Below are 16963 nucleotides of genomic sequence, written 5' to 3' on the forward strand. Positions count from 1 at the left end.
AATACATTGTGTTTTTTCGTGGCCAAATTAATGGATGTCATCTTTCAGTGCAAAGCACTCAAAGCTTGGCTTTAATTCTGGAAATTTGAATATTGCAGTGGCAAAGTGTCTGTCTCAGTGTAATGTACAGTGTTACTCAAAGCACCTGGCTGATGATTTATTCGTGTAATGCTCTCTCCATGAAGGCATCGAGATGGTATTATGGCAAATTGATGATTCCTGTACACATCTCTGGCAGTTTTTATTACAAAAACTTGGTGAAACTAGTTATTACATCTGTTTTGTAATAAAAGCAGCAAAGTAAACAGTCATTTTTTCATGTGAAAGTCTCTATACAGCAGAAAGCTTGCAGAAGAAGTAATTAATAGTTGCTTGAAGTGAAGCAGCAATGCAAAGAGAGTTCCTATCCCCTTAATTCTACTTTCTGCTTATTTTTTATAGTGCCATCTCGTGAAATAGTATCTGCCAAATTACTGAATAGGTGTTTTTTTAAGACCATTTTGTTCCAGAATGTCAGAGCAATGTCCCACGCTCCCCATGAACTTCAGACTAGTCATAGTATGCACACCCTAAATTGGTTTTGAGTTCGTTGCCATGGCAGCCAGCCTGTTACTTTTTAATCCTTTGTGATTTTGCTAATTCTGATACTATTTTTACCTTCCAGGATGAAGAAGCTGTCAGGAAACTGACAGTAGGTGCCGGGACAAAATCAAAACTCGCTAAGCCAATCCAGGATCTTATTAAGATGATCTTTGATGTGGAGAGCATGAAGAAAGCAATGGTGGAATTTGAGGTGACTACACACATTCGTGTTTCCCCCTTCTCTAACCTACCATCATAGTTGCACAAACAGAAGCAAGTTCTTTGCAATCCAGAGTGCTTCATACTTCCCAAAAGCCAAGTGTGAATTTTAGATCTGTCTTAAAATAAAGAATTTGCCAAGCCCTGGAGGTTGTAACTTAGTTATAATACATGCAGTTCTTAAAATACAGGTGCATTTTTGTCTATCAGTGTCTTCAGTTTAACAAGGCTATGAGAGAACTGTCTGCCAGTCCTGGGAGCAGTGATCATTCTGTGTTTGTTTGTGGTTTTTTCCAGTCATACCTGTATAGTGACTGGTGTTTGCTGAATGCTCTTAAAGTATTAACACAGATGTGCTGGTCATGTGCCACTGGTGACACTCCTTTTTTTCTAAGCAGGGAACCACATTTGGGGGCTGGAGTGCCATGGATTTTGGGTAGCAAAAGAGATGCACCTCAGATTAGAGAAATGCTGCCAGTTGGTGCATGCACTAATGGAAATGTCTTGTCAAAGTCCAGATCCTCTTCTGCACAGGGTGGACTTGGGATTGTTTTTGTTGTATTTCTCATTTGTTCTAATAAAACTCCTGTTTTCATCCGTTTTTCTTTCCTCCATACTTCTTGATCCATCCTTCTGACAAGCTTTCAGAGAATGGTTTGGTAGCATGATAAGTGTCTCCTTGCACTGTTTTACTGGTGTGCAGATACCCTGCTGTTTGTTTTAATGCAGCCATTTGAACTAATTCTAAATAACAAATTTCAGTTTTCTTTAGCCAGCTTAGTTATCCTGCCTAAGACTTGACATTTAAGCAGCTGCTCTTTGCCCTCTGTATCATTATTAAGAGTGCCAACCTTTCAGAACAGACTTTGTACCATTTTCTGCAGCTTACCATTTTCTGCAGCTTTCAGATGACTTGCCCAACATTTTGTAGTACCTTGGGTTAATTATGTTCTCCTATATCTCCAGTGGTACTTTACATCAAAGTCTTGTAAAATGAATAATTTTTTGTAAGTGTAAATAGATAAGGACTCTGAAGTGATCAACATCTCATGTAATCTGGTTTTGTGGCACTCTCTTGCAAATATGTTAATTCACACCATCTGCACATCTGTATAGCAGAACTGAGACTCCAGATGGCCCAGTCTTCCTGTTAGAGTTATCTTCCTGTACTGATGCTGCTGAACAACTGCTTTCTGTTAGAGGAAGTATTATTTTTCCTGGTTAGAGGTTTTCTATGTGCCCTCCAGAACAACTGCTTAGTTCCTTTAATTGGCTTGATCTTGAGTATTTTGTTCCATCCAGACACTTCTTGCTTTGCCAACAGTGTAGCAAATTCTTGGTCGTTCCATTGCATGACAATAGATTTATCTGATGCATTTATCCTCCTGCTTCTAACTTAGATTTCAATAATTTCACCTCACCAAGCCTATAGGAGGTTATTACCATTATCTTTGTCATTGCTTTACATGAAGTGGCTTGTTGGAGGACTGAGTTGACTCTCGTGCTGTGTCCTCCCTTGCCTCTTGTGACAATCCTGGTGCACACATCTGTGATGTGCAGCTAATTCTTCCCACTGCACTCAGTGCACCTAATGATAATTTCAGGGCTGTTGTTTTAGGCCCAGCCCCTTGGCTGCTGTGCTTTTTTGGCACATCTAATGATCAAGTCTTGGATGCAGTTTAGCTTTAAACCAGAGCTAGCTCTGCAGGATTCTGTCTACTTTCCATAGTCATAGGATCATAGGAGACATAAATTCCAGCCCCTTGGCTGTTTGTTGGCTCTATTTGAATTGTTCCTAAATCACATAATTGGGGGATGTTTTATTTTATAGGTGTTAGTGATTATTTGTGTTACTTTATATGTTTATATAACTTAGTATAGGTGTCTGCAGCTAATCTGCACATCCAAGTGGCCTATTTTACTTTTACATGGCCTGCATGATTTTTCAGCTAATAATGACATAACATGGATGGGTACTGGTGGTACTCAGCGAGAGAGTATTGGACCCAAAAGTTTGGGAGCTACAAATCTATTGCAGATTGGTTTTCATAAGATTATTAATATTAAATTTGTGCTTCTCATGTCCCCAAGTCATGATCAGTTTTGAAGCCTGTCTTCTCTCTTGCAGCCCATCTTGGCTTTTCTTGGTATGTAGCTTTATCTACACTTAGCTGTCACTAAAGGTGAAAGTTCTCCTAAGCCCAATACAGGGCATGCAATCCCCATGCAAAATCACTTCAGGGCTTTCACCCCAGTCTGTATGGCTTGGAAGAACCTTGTGAGTTCATCTTCTAGAGAAGATACATACAGCTGGGTTTCCTAGCTGTGGATAAATAATGAAGGACTTAGCCAGAAAGTATGTGATAGTCATGGTTTCATAGGATCTTCTGTCCATGAGCTAAACCTTAAATCCATCGACTTCAATAAAAACTAATTTACCCTGCAGAGTGTATGGTGAGTACTGTCAAGAGTCTAGAGGGGGTATGTGTGATCTTTCTAAAAGACTCCAGTGGGCTTGATTTTTGTTGAACGTTTTTGCATTCAGGTGGTCCTTTAACAATGTAGCATTTTCCAGTACTCTCCTAAGATCCATCAATACACAAAGAAAACTAGCATTAAATTAAATCAATGGGTAAATACAGGCAACCAAGACATTGCTTTTAACTTAGTTGAGAGGTTTTGGCTCATTTTTCATGAATATAAAGCACCTTACAGTATCTTTGCATTTGACCCTTGATAATTGTAGGGTAAAGTTGGAAGAGTGTGTCTGGATTGTACCTAGACACAGATGATCTTATGAACAAGAATTAGTTAAGTTTCCTTCCTTCAGTTTACTTCTTTGCCAGCCTTAAGTATACAGTTACTTAACTGGTTAAAGAATGCATCTGACACCAGGTTGATACTAAACTTCTTGCCAGATACTTAATATCCTGTTTCTTGTGTTGCACTAGCATGTGTGCTTAGCTTCCTATTGCAGTATTCCTTTGGTTATAGCATGTCCTCTCAATGGTGTGTCCTTCCGACGTAATTCCAGAATCCACAGAGTCTAAACTGTTTACATTCTTTGTTGGTCAGTCCTATTAGCACGGAGAAATTAGTTCTCTAGAAACCAGAGAGGGAATGCTGCAGTGGTTTAAAAGTAGTGAAAATTTGGTTTAATACTTATATCTTTATCAGATTGACTTGCAGAAGATGCCGTTGGGAAAACTGAGCAAGCGACAGATCCAGAGTGCATACTCCATCCTGAATGAGGTCCAGCAGGTGAGCATAAAAGAGATGTTAGAGCAAAAAGGGAATTCAGAAGTTGTTCTGGGCTCAGTGGGGTGAATGCTGAGCTCTGCTTTCTCTCTCTCTGGGGAAGAGGATGTGACTTCCATGGGTAACCAGTTAGTTCTCTTCACTGTTGTATCAGTGTGGGCAGTACTTGTATCTTCAGCATTTTTGTAGCCCAAACTTTAGGCCATGCAAACATAAATGGCAGCTGAGCAAATGAAGCTTTGATCTAGTAGTGAGTCGGTGTTTCCACCCCAGAGAAGTCTGTCAGAGGATGAGAATAAAGGTTAAGTTGACACAGGAAAGGATCTGGTTTGATAACGTTGCTGTATTTACACATCATGATCTGAACCATTCCAGAAACACTACGTAGTGTGTTTCTGGAATGTTCTACAATTGCCTTTGCAGAAGACTTTATTTTGCCGTCCGGAAACATAATCCCCATTGAATTTTTCTCATACACAATTCTATGTATTTCTGTGCAAATACTGTGACTGGCTATATGCAAGACAATTAAATAGACTTGTTCTTTTTAGTCCTGTGAGAGTTTCAGCATAAACACTATTTGCATTGCTGCTCCTGTGTTAGTCCCTAAGTATCTTTTGTGTTTTTATTGCAATGGAGACTTAGTCTTACTCAGTAATTTTCTTTGATGCTTGTTGTCTTGTCTAGGCAGTTTCTGACAATGGTTCAGAATCCCAGATTTTGGATCTCTCCAACCGCTTCTATACACTGATTCCTCATGACTTTGGGATGAAGAAGCCACCTCTTCTAAATAACTTGGAATACATTCAGGTATTGACTAGAAACTGCTCTTTGCAAACGTTGGAAAATGTTTGCAGGCAACAGGTCTTGATGTCAGACATCTAACATAGAGAATCTGTGAGGTTTAACACTTACTTGGCCTCATAAAAGCAGAGGTTAAAGTAAGCATTAAAACTTTACAAGCAAAAAGATAATCTAAAGAAAAACAAGTTTAACCTCATGCTTTCATGAGGTTTAACTTGTTTTTCTTCAGAATATTTTCTTCTTTATGTGCATCTGTCTGTAAATACGTATATGCATAAGGTATTAGAAGATAGAGATGTTATGGAGATAATATATGTGTGTATATTTTAATATATTTGGGTGGTTGTATATATATTTAAAGACAGTGTTGTTATGTTATTAGATGGCACCGTGTGGCTAGTGATTGTCAGACACTTTTTTGATTTGGGGTATCCCAGACTTATTCTGAACATGTCAATGGCCTAAGTAACATAATACTACCTGTTTCAATTCTTCAGGCTAAAGTGCAGATGTTGGACAACTTGCTTGATATTGAGGTTGCTTACAGCCTTCTCAGAGGTGGAAATGAAGATGGAGATAAAGACCCAATTGACATCAACTATGAAAAACTTAAAACAGATATTAAGGTAAAGGAAATAAAAGGCAATGAGTGGCTGTGAATACAAGCTGATGTCCTGTTGTTTGGAGTAAAATAAATCACCCAAACTGTAACTGGACAGATACATGGAACTGAGGTGGGTTAAGGAACTGGAGCATTTGTTCAAAGAGGTGCAGAAAGAGCTGACTTGGAGAAAAGAAAGCTCAAAGAATATTGTATCAATATCTATGAATACTTGATGGGAGAAAGAAGGAAAGGGGACAGAGGCAGACTTTCTTCAGTTGTTTCCAGTGACAAGAGGCAATGGGCACAAATTGAAATACAGGAATTTGTGTTTCAACAAAAAAAAAAAAAAAAAAGCTTTTGTTGTTGATGTTGTTTGGTTTTCGTGTTTTAATTTGTTTACTCTGACAGTGGTCAAATACTAGAAAAGGTTGCCCAGAGAGGCCATGGAGGGTCTCTTCTTGGAGGTGTTGAAAGTGGACTGGACTCAGTCCTTGGCTGACTCATCTTTTTGTAGTGGAATTGAAAATCATCTAAATTTCCAGCATTGTCTCAGACATTCTGTGGCTGTCTGTACATCTGTGCATCTTCTCTAGCTAGGAATGTGTTCCTGCTTAAATGCTTGAGGTGGTCTAAAGGGGGTAGTTGGAGGCATACGGTGGATTGTCATGTTATAAGATGGCTGATAGTTTGTGTGCTGAGGAAACTTCTCATTTGCCTCTTTGCAGGTTGTTGACAAAGATTCAGAAGAAGCCAAGATTATCAAACAATACGTGAAAAACACTCACGCGGCTACGCACAACGCATATGACCTCAAAGTTGTGGATGTAAGCTGGGCAGTAATGAGGTTTATCTTTGGGAAGATGGACTCTCTTTTGACTTGCTTGTTTGCAATTGCCTTATTTTTGAGTAACTTACCCATTTTCCTCTGTTGAAGGGATGATTTGCTAGAATGTTTTCTTTTAATTAGAATAGCAAAAGTCTAGGCAGAGATGAATCTAATGAGGTGTTTTTGCTTTGGTGTTTTTGTTTTAATTTGCCTCAAAGGGAAGGTGGAGGAGTAATCATCTGAAATTGAGCCTTAGTTGATTGAATGATTTTTTCAGAAAAATAGAGCCGTGAAAATGCAGAAGGTGGAGAAGTAATCAGCAAGTACTGTGTGATTGCTCTTTTTTGCTAGCCTGACACAGCCAATTACAAACACTAAAACCCATCCCAATCATTTTCCCTAGCAGACCAATGTACATTGCAGATCGGGTGATTTTTTTTTTCCTCCCCTCTGAGTTGCATGAAAGTAATGGTTTATTTGTGTGGTTATTCTTTTCCTCCTATCCTCTTATGAACTGAAGATCTTCAGGATTGAGCGTGAGGGGGAGAGCCAGCGTTACAAGCCCTTCAGGCAGCTCCACAACCGCCAGCTGCTGTGGCACGGCTCCCGCACCACCAACTTCGCTGGGATACTCTCGCAGGGTCTGCGGATAGCTCCTCCTGAAGCTCCTGTGGTAGGTGAAATAGCTTCTCTAGCTGCCTACATCCCTGTGCCACAGGCAGGGACAACCTAAAGAAGGGAATTTCTGTGTGGGGAGCCCCCTGTGTTATCTGCCACCATTTAGACAACATCATGTCCCCCGAATGGGTTGCACATTGGTGTCCACAAGAGCTTGAGTTGCAGCTTTGCTCTCCTGGGAGCCCAGCCAGGTGGATTCAGTGCTGCCTTTGTGTTATTTTATTGCCCCAGTCTTATTTATTTATTTATTTATTTCCTTCTTGCAGACCGGCTACATGTTTGGGAAGGGCATCTATTTTGCAGACATGGTATCCAAGAGTGCAAACTACTGTCACACATCTCAAGCTGATCCCATAGGTTTAGTACTACTGGGAGAAGTCGCCCTTGGAAATATGTACGTAACTTATAAAGAGTATTTGCCAAATGTGCTTAATGCATCCTCTTAGAAGGTGATGCTAAGATTGCAAGCCTTCTCTTCAGTGTGAAGAAGAAGCATGTGTTTTTTCTTCAGAAACAAGATCTGGTTTTTCTTAAAATAAGAGCTATTGTTGCAGGTCTAGCTGTATCTTGTAAAAAAATGCTAACATCATTAAAATTAGTAACCAAGACAAAAAGAGTTTGAGTTCCAGAAGACTAGAATTTAGATTAACTTTACATTAATTCATCATAAACTAAAGCCTGAAAAATTTGTGGGTGTTTTTTTCACTAAGGTAGTTTAAGATGAATGTAAAGTGCGATTGTGTGTTCTTTGTGCTGTCCAGGTATGAACTAAAGAATGCTTCCCACATCACAAAATTGCCCAAGGGAAAACACAGTGTCAAAGGTAAGCATTAGTAGTTGTCATTAGTAATCTGTAATTGATGGCAGACTTAGTTGTGGCACTCTGCTAAGCGAAGAGAGCTATAGTCACTTCTTGCCTGTACATCCTTTAAGAAGTTGCATGATGTTGCCCTTTAGTTGCATCAGGATGTGTATGGGGTGCTTTAGATGCAAGTTAATAGACTCAAGAGTATTAACAGCTGAAGGTGCTGAAGTTCAGGAGGAAACTTCTATTTGATGTTACACTGGAGAAAATATAAAGTACATTCTCCAACTTCTTGGTCACTTTCATCGTAACAATGATGTTTATTTTTGAAGAGAGATGACTAGATCAGAAGAGTAATTGTTTAGCTTTCAAAGTGGCTTAGAAGCTTGGACAGAAGGGAAAAGCTAGGAATAAAAGTTCAGATGGAACAACTGCTTTCATTACACTTCTATCTGCAAAAAGTGTCATATATTGAAAAAGAAGATGAGAGAAAAGACTTGGCTGTCTAACTCAAGCAAAATAAATGATAATTATCACTGTCCTCTGTACCAAGATGGGAGATTGAAGAAAAGTATCTTCAGTAATGAGTGGCTTATCTTAAACTATTCATTTTGAGAGGCTTAAAAAATAGGCTGCCTACAAGAGAATAAAAAGTGATTTTGCACCTTTTTCTATACATACTACTCATGTTCTTATGGATATAAAATCAGATTTATATTGAAAATTTTAATGAGAATAAGAATTTGTTTGTTGTACTTGTCTGAAAATGCTGTGATGTGCATGTTTACATTAATGGAGTTAGGATATGAGAGCTACAAATCTGTTCTGGTTTACCTTTGATCATACAGATTAGACAATTAACAGTTGAAAGAATAAAATTCTCATTTTTAATGTAGCAGAGTACAACTGCCATAAATATGGTGATGCTGAATTGAATAAACAAACTGTATTTTTCATGTTCTGTTGAAGATACTTCTACACTTGATTTGAACGTATATGTGAAGTAGTATTTGGCTGGCTGGATCATTTTCTTTTTGTGCAAAGTCTGTGTTTGCTTCCTAGATTTGTAACTAATGTTGTTTTCCCTTTCTAGGCTTGGGCAAAACTGCGCCTGATCCCACAGCCACGACCACCCTTGGTGGTGTGGAGGTTCCCTTAGGGAATGGGATCTCCACAGGAATTAATGATACCTGTCTTCTGTATAATGAGTATCCTTTGCTGTTATGTTGGCTGCACATAGTGTTTGAGTGTTGCTGCATTTGCAGGACCTCACTAAGGCCAATTAGGAGTTTCGCCTCACTGTGTTGTGTTTTGTTTAGATCTGCTTTGGGGAGTATTTGCAGACAAACTCTTCTGCAAGGGGGATGATTTTACAGTTGCTGCTTGAATTGTCATTTTGCAAAAAAAGGAAGCGATGCACATACCAATAGCTGTTCCCCAACAGGAACAAAAGTTATTGGAGTGGTCAGGCAAAACTGCCCTGTAGCGTCTTGCCCAGAGATGTGCCAGGACAAGGGGAGGGGAATGCAGCCTGTGGTTTCTCATCACTCCAGTCTGGTTTCTCCCTCATGGTGCTGTGGTAGGCCAGCTTGGCCAGGAGGAGGTGGGAGAGCCAACTCTGTGCTCTTGCGCTCTCTCAGCACATCTTTCATGTTCCCCCGACCTCAGCAAGTGTTGAGGTATGCCCCAAATGCCCAGCAGAGATGCAGCCATTAAGTCTCTTTCTAGGCAGAAGTGCCTCCAAATCAATTAGTGCTTTAAATCCACAAGACGTCGTAAAAATGCAAGTAAGTGATGTCTAAGGTCCAGCTTGCTCTCTTCGCTGCCAGTGAAACAGGTAACCCAGTAATGCAATCTTTGGGTTTCTAGAAACTGCCTTTGGCCTTGCTGAATTGTTTTCCTCCTACAAGGAATCTGGGCAACACAACTCATGGCAATACTGATTTTATCTTGAGTTTACCTAAATACACCATTGTCAGATGATGAGCTATAATACAGCTGATATTGGCTAGTTGAGGTAACATGATGTGTGTTTATTTTGTTTTAAACTTTGGGATTAGAGATAAGTGTGAGGCCCAAAGCATTGTGAAACAAATAGATGAGCTGGGACTGTCTCTGGAAAAATAAGAATGTGCAAACACTGACAATCATTGTAGAGCTCTTCTCTGTGGTTGCAGTTTGGTTTTTTTAGTGGGAAATTAAGCATTAATGACTCCGTGCTGGAAGGTGCTGGAAGGTAGCAATAGAACTGCAATTACAGTTGTGAATGCTGGGTCTGAATCTGTAGCTCTCATTTAAGCTATATGACTCTCCTGCCTTGATATCAAGAGAGATGTGTGTTACTCTAGCAAAAACTAATTTTCAGGAGCTACAGAATTCCCTTCTGTATCTAAGTCATTTCACCTGCCTGTCACTCAGGATTCCTGCTGCACTATTCTCCACAGAACTTAATTGCTTGTTCCTAACTATTGTATAAAACATTTTCAGATTCATAGAAAAGACAGATTTAAAGCTTTGTGGTTTGAGCTCTTAGAATTGGTTAATCACCCAGGCATCTGTATGGTAACTTAAGTTCAAGGTTCACTGTGATTTGAGGTGTATTAATATCAACTGCTGTAATTATTCCTTAACATTCTTCCCAGATATATTGTGTATGATGTTGCTCAGGTGAATCTGAAGTACCTGTTGAAACTGAAATTCAACTATAAGACATCACTCTGGTGAACAGTATTTAGAAGCCCTGTTAGAGTTATACTGTAGTTACACTATAGCGTTGACTTCTGACATGCTTATGCATTGACTTCTCTTACCAAGATATCAAGAGCTAAACTGCAGAAGAAATTACTAAATCCTATTTAGTACAACACTTAGTGAAAGTTTTATATAAAAAGTGTGGCAACACATAGGCCTGAATTCTGATGAGAAGAAGTACCTGGTTTTGTTTTATACCACTTCTGATTCTGGTGCTTTAAGTGTTTCTTTTAATTGCCCAAACTGACAAGAAAGAAAAAATTAAATTATTCTGGTGTTCTTAGCCAAACAGAGATGGGCAAGAGCAGGAGAAGGAAGGAACTTGAGCATGTTTGTGGTAATTGCTCTGTTAAGGTTCCCCCTTGTTTAAGATACTCCTCAGTTTTCACTTGACTAAATGATAAATGTGCATTTATTTTGAGGTAAAAAAATAAAAACTAATTTCATACTAACAGTTTTATGTTTCAAAACTTCCAAATTGTTTTGGTTTCAAGTCATAATTTAAATGTATTTGGTAGAATGTTCTTAAACATGGTATCTCTCTTGAGGATCAAATGCCAAATATTGAAATCTGTAGTCATGTTTCAGGAAGTTACGGTGAAATTAAAATTTGGACTTTCCACTGAGACTTCATCTGTCAGCAGTTGGTGTGGTAAACATGGAAAATGAGCTTGTGGCTGTTTGAATTTAGTATTAGCCCAAATAAACCTCCTTTAAATACCTACCTTCAACATGATGTAAGTTGGTTGTTACAGACTCACGTCCTAACAAAGCTGTAAGTTGAGTTTGGGCTCAAGCTTCATTCATCAAGACCTGGAGGTCTGTTGCTGCGCTGTTGGTGGTCTTGAAATGCCTGTCTCAAAAGAGCAATACAAACTGATTATTTCAATTTTTCATGATATTTGTTACTTCTCACTTTTAGTCATTTAGCAATATGGGAGCACTTTAACCATAGAGCATCATCAGATCATTCTCTTCAAAAATTCCTGATTTCTCTGAGGCATTAGGGAAAGTAATGGCTAATTGCCAAGAAGGGGACAGTTCAAGCTATTCTGACAGTTGTGGCTTCAGTCTTTAGTAACCTGTATTGGAACAGCAGACCTGTTTCCTAAAATGTTGTGTCCCAGGGCCTTTTGTAAAAGGAACTAAAGCCAAAGTCGTTGCTAATAATGCAGGTCTTCCCAGGATTTCTGAATGACAAGAGGATGAAGAGTGATAAATGAAAAATGAAGCTGTTTTCCGGGTGAGAAGGAAATGTAGAAGGACTGGGTAAGTTGTATGGCTTGTAGACAGCTGAACAGAAAAAATTGATTGAGGTTGGTGATAATGGATTCTGAGGGGAAGTGAGGAGAGTAGTCTGTCTTCTGCCTCTTAAGTAGCTTAACCAGTGGCTAATCGCTGTTTTGCTTCCAAAAATCCCTTTTGGTAAGTCACTTAAGTATGATGTTGTCAGTCTCTGAAAGAGAACATGAGAACTTGTTCAATTTAGTTAGAAGATAGATGATTTTTCACCCTCTAAATGAGCAGTTTACAGTTCAGTTTGGGACCAGGAATTGAAGGCAGCTGCTCTCTCTGTCACCCGTACTAGAGGTGGCTGAAAGTTCCCTGTTGTTCCAATCCAAGCAGCACAAGGAGTGCTTTGTGCTGTGTATGTAGTGCTCAGTTATAATTGCAGCACAAGTAGGTGCATCCCAAACTGTCCCTAACCTCACAAATACAACAAGAAAAGCTACAGGACTTTCTGAAGAGGCAGCAGGTACCCTTTGGGGACTGCAGGAGAGCCCTGTCACTGTCCTGCAGTGAAATCTGATGTCAGCCCAGGCGCTGCTTGTGCTGCCAGCTTGTCCGAGCAGAGCGGATCCGCTCTCCTGGGGGCGGGCGCTGGTGCCTCTGGACCCGGCGGATGAAGGGCCTCTCCCCAGGGCCAGGCTGGGAGGAGCAGCGTGTGCCACTCACTGAAAGCACTGCTTTGGCAGTGTGAGCACAGAGCAGAGCTGCGTGAATAGGCAGCCCCATTTCTGTCAAAAGCACTTGAAAGGAACGACTTCTCAAGACATTATGTCCCATGACATCCTGTGCTTTTTTCAGGGGAAACATGTTGAGGAGTGGCTTCTCATCTAAATGTTAAACTACCAAAAGCAGTAATTTATAAATATTTAACTGTTTTGTCTTTATTTGGCATGGTGGCAGGCTCTGTTGTACAACAGCTCACAGACATTAAGATAGTCTGTGCAGTTACTTGAAGGAAGCCAGCCTAGGCTTACTGATTAGCAGTCAGTGTAAATTCTTTGTGACTTGCCTGAGTTCATGCAGGGAAAAAATACCTGAGGGAAAAAAAAAAAAGCACAAGTTGCCCATCCTGGTATTTTTGCCACAAAACAATGACATTCTGCCCCTAATCAGTTTCTAATCAGCAGAAAAGGGGGGGGGGGGGAACTCCCAAACAAATAATTTCTATATGAAAAAGATCTCTTGGCATGTGAAACTTTGTCAATGCCATAAATAATTGTACGCCTGTTCTTAAATGAGGCCTGCAGTGTTTGTAACTACTGAGGTCTCTGCTTCAGCTTGTTTTCAGGGAGACTGTTACAGACCTCACCCTGTGAATTCTGGGGACATAATGATGTAATTGTCTGCTGAAGTGTTATTGCAGCCAATTTATAGCCCACTTAGTGTTTTGCCTGAATTGCTTTTATGTATGTGTTGAGGCCCCTGATTTAGTCCATTATACTTATGCTCCTGTTATGCCCATAAAAACAGTTGCCACTGTTGTGGGGTACATGCATCTGAACAAGAGCTTGTGTGTGCTTCCACTTTAAAATTAATGCCAGGCTGCTTCTCCAGAAATGGTCATTTTGGAGATGAAGTGGCACCTGTGAGAAGAAATGCAGATACAGGTCCCAGCCAAGATGAGTTGCTGTGATGATTTTAATTTGTTCTGGTGTGAAGGTAGCATGTGGGTCTGTTATGGGCATTGCAGATCACTTCCACAGAAGTGAGATACACAGGGACAGGCAAGATGAGAAGAAGGAATGACTTCCTAACAACTCAAAGGAGAAACTACTGCTTCAAAGGGAAAACTACTACACCCTCTCATTAAAGAGTCTAATTTCATAATGTAATTAATGCAGCAGGACTCAAACTTCACAAGAAGGTGCTTCAGTGACTAAAGAGCACTCTCTTCTGCCAGCTGTCCTTGCTTTTCTTCCTACTGCCAGGGCCTGCCTAGGGGAGATAAGAAAATGGCAGCATAGCTGTCCCCTGGATGCAGCACTACCTGCTCTGTGCTGACAGGACTCTGAATGCATTGGTCAGTAGGTGCTGTAACCCATGTCTTACTATCATCTGGAGCAATGGGAGCATGGCAGTGCTCTCTGCAGCATTTCAGCACACCATTAGGAGCAGTTGCCTAACGTGACCATGGCAATAGCAAATGGCAGCAGTGCAGCCATTTAGAGACCTCCCTGCAGCTGTGCCACGCAGGTGAGTCAGCAGCACCTAAGGCAGGTTGTTGGCAGAGAGCATGGATGTTTTCAGTCACCCTGCCTGTCAGAAGAGTTGTGTCATTTCCACGTCACCCAAGTGCAAACTGCACGTTTGCCAGAATGATAAAAGGATGCACTGAAAATGTGTGTGTGCACACTGACCAATGGCCCTGGCTGGGACTTTGTAAATGGGGTCGCATCTGTGTGACTTGGAAACAGCAAGCACAGGACACACGAAAAACCAGAACACGGAGATACAGCGTCCATTAAAGGCCAAGATGTAAAACGTTCTTTATCCAGGAATAATAATACAGTGTTGATTGTTACCCTTTCAACATAGTGAATGGTAATGGTTTCTGTTAAATATTTTCTAAGTGCAGCTGTTGGAATGAAATGAAGGAATAATCATCATTGTGCTGTTGGGAGCTGAAGTCTACCTTCACACCTGTTAATTTGTGAAATGATTAGCAGGAGATGTTTGGCAAGGGGGAAAATCTCACCTTTTTCATCTGGTTTTGTTGCAGTCTACAAAGACTCCCTGAAAGGCACTGAGCTTGATTCCTTTTTCATTTTTCCCTTGTAGAAATTCATACTCTTGAGGACTTGCAAAATGTGATTGTATTGTAGAACACTTTTCACCCCTCCCATGCAAAGCCCTTGCTCAGGGAAAGCTGCAGCATCGGAGTGGCTCTGGGCAACGCTGGCAGCCACACCTGATGACAAGGTTTACAAATCACAGCAGTAAAAACCTTGCTGGTGATCAGTGTCTCTGTCAGCTGTGGAAGTCTCCGTGTCGCAAATCTGAGCTGAGCATTACCATACAGCCCTTGGAACAAGGGGAGCACAGCTGAAATACAGAGAAATATTGGTGTCATTAACACGTTGTTTAACTGAGCCTGGAAGGTCTGGTCCATGTCAGGCATTCTGGGTGGTGGAACTGTTTTATTAAAAGGGGGAAATTGTGCAGAATTTAATGTTTGGGGGAGTTGGTGTTTGACGTAGCACAGATTACTATTTAGTCGTGTTTTGCTACTAGTTTAGTGTTGTGCCTACCGTGCTTTTCAAGTGTCTACTGTAGCAGCTTTCATTGGAGCTGTGCAGTATGGAAAGCTCTGAGTGAGGTGTCTTAGACCCTTTGGGAGCTAAAGGGAGGGAAATCTCTTTAAACAACCTTTCAAAATGATCTGAAAAGGGGGCTGGAAATGCAAGCTAGGCTTTGTATTTTTTTTTCCTCTTTTACTTTTTTTTTTTTTTTTTTTTTTAGCTCTGCTACAATGTGCATAGAAAGCCCTGGGAGGAATTTCTAAAGCATTTCACTCAGTTTGTTTTTTCACTTAAAAACTGGCTTTTTCCCCCTTGAGCACAAGGGCAGCATTGATTTTATTTATTTATGTGTTAAAATTGTTTAATAACATAACCTATATCCTGCCCCTCTCAACCTGCTAGAGTGCCTAGCCATCTGAGTTCATTAGCAAATTAAGGACACAAATTAAACTCTATTCCATGTCCCAAGATAGACATTTTCTGTATTGTGTAGAATCTTTGGTTTCACCTAGGTGCTTTCAAAGACCTGCATACAACCAGGCATAGCATCCATTTTGCATTATACCACTGTGCTCTTGGCAATCTGTTTAACATGTTACACAGATTTAGCCTTTACTAAGATATACTGTTTATTTATTTTGAGGCTCAATTTGCATTTTCATATTTAGTTTTATATCTTAAAAAAAGGAATTTTGGTTGGTATAATACTGTTATCAAAACCAAACTTATGTGGAGAGTGTGGTCCATGAGCAATTAAGGTGCTTGTGGTTCATGATGGTATTTCCATGCTTATATTTCTTGATACTTTAGAATTCATTGTAGTGCAGAGATCTGAGAAAACTACACCAAAAAAACCCACTGCTGCTGCTTGAAGAAAGCTTTCAGGGGTGAGATGGTAGAAGGCAGGCCAAGACAAAGAGCTTGTTAGGCAACAGCCACCCACTTCTGTGGTTTGTTGGCTTTCCCTGGCACCGGGTGAGAACAAGTGAGACCTTGACCTTCAGGCCTTGGGCTCGGTGAGCATTTCAGCCGCCTCTTGGGCGGGGTGCCACAGGCTGTGACAGCAGGGCCAGGGCTGGCTGGGCCGGGATTGTTGTGATCCCTGACTCCTCCTGGAGCCTCACCTCAGCAGTCACTTATGAAAAGCAACAAGGAAAACTGGCAGAGTTTAGCAAAATGTTATTACTTAGTGAAGGAGGACGGGTATAATGTAATGGTATTGTTTAAAGACTCAAAGCTAGCACAGCTACTTCGGGGTGACCCTTTGTGACAGCAAACACCTCCACCTCTTTCCCCCCATCCTGAACTGCCAATCACCCATTCCCCCTCATCCCGCACCGTAAGAACGACAGGGAACTTCTGCAGCAAGTTTAGAGGAGAACCACGGTGGTGATAAGAGGACTGGAGCACCTACCCTATGACAACAGGCTGAGAAAGCTGGGGCTCTTCAGGCCTGGAGAAGTTTGTGTGAAGACCTCATGGCGACCTTCCAGTATCTGAAGGGGAGCTCTAAGTGAAGCCAGACAGGGACTCTGTCAGGAACTGCAGTAGCGAGAGGACCATGAGTAATGGGTACAAACTGGAAGAGGGGAAAAATAGGTATTAGGAAAAAAGTCTTTCCAGTGAGATACTGGAACAGGTTACCCAGAGCATCTCCGGCTAGCCTAGCCCTGGAGGCGTTCAAAGCCAGTTTGGATGGGGCTCTGAGCAACCTGGTCTAGTGGAAGCCGGTGGCAGGGAGTTGGAACTAGACTGGAAGTCGTGTAGCGTCCACGCCGAGTCCTTAGCGGGCTCCGGGCCGGCGCCGTTCCCTCCCGCGCTGCGCAGCCGCTGCTGCCGCGGAGCGGCGCGCGGGCCCCGCCGCGCGGCCCCTCGCGGGCTCAGGCCCCGCCCCGCGCGCGCGCCCG

The 16963-nt window shown here is 41.2% G+C and overlaps 1 protein-coding gene and 1 long non-coding RNA gene across 6 annotated transcripts in view; one reads left to right on the top strand and one right to left on the bottom strand.

Moving 5' to 3' along the window:
* PARP1 (poly(ADP-ribose) polymerase 1) overlaps positions 1 to 11258 on the top strand; it is an 84427-nt gene extending 73169 nt beyond the window's left edge. For all 3 annotated transcript variants that reach the window (XM_072927483.1, XM_030268958.4, XM_072927484.1), the window contains 10 exons: positions 665 to 793; positions 3979 to 4062; positions 4747 to 4869; positions 5361 to 5489; positions 6193 to 6291; positions 6814 to 6966; positions 7238 to 7365; positions 7733 to 7794; positions 8870 to 8984; positions 10419 to 11258. In XM_072927483.1, the coding sequence (XP_072783584.1) occupies positions 665 to 793; positions 3979 to 4062; positions 4747 to 4869; positions 5361 to 5489; positions 6193 to 6291; positions 6814 to 6966; positions 7238 to 7365; positions 7733 to 7794; positions 8870 to 8984; positions 10419 to 10500 (1104 nt within the window). In that variant the 3' untranslated portion in view covers positions 10501 to 11258. The remainder of the gene's footprint in view (positions 1 to 664; positions 794 to 3978; positions 4063 to 4746; positions 4870 to 5360; positions 5490 to 6192; positions 6292 to 6813; positions 6967 to 7237; positions 7366 to 7732; positions 7795 to 8869; positions 8985 to 10418) is intronic.
* Positions 221 to 16959, bottom strand: LOC115494490 (uncharacterized). Of its 3 annotated transcripts, XR_012055278.1 has the most exons (5): positions 16769 to 16959; positions 16471 to 16635; positions 14513 to 14859; positions 11253 to 11380; positions 221 to 4338 (listed from the first exon to the last, which is right to left on the bottom strand). It is a non-coding gene; the product is annotated as an uncharacterized lncRNA (long non-coding RNA). The 3 variants fall into 3 exon arrangements; XR_003959525.4 differs by lacking the exon at positions 221 to 4338 and having other exon boundaries at positions 10752 to 11380; positions 16769 to 16958; XR_012055277.1 differs by lacking the exon at positions 221 to 4338 and having other exon boundaries at positions 10752 to 11384; positions 16769 to 16958.
* Between the last annotated feature and the right edge of the window lie 4 nt (positions 16960 to 16963).

This window comes from Taeniopygia guttata, chromosome 3 (assembly GCF_048771995.1).
Source record: "Taeniopygia guttata chromosome 3, bTaeGut7.mat, whole genome shotgun sequence".
Taxonomy (NCBI): Eukaryota; Metazoa; Chordata; class Aves; order Passeriformes; family Estrildidae; genus Taeniopygia; species Taeniopygia guttata.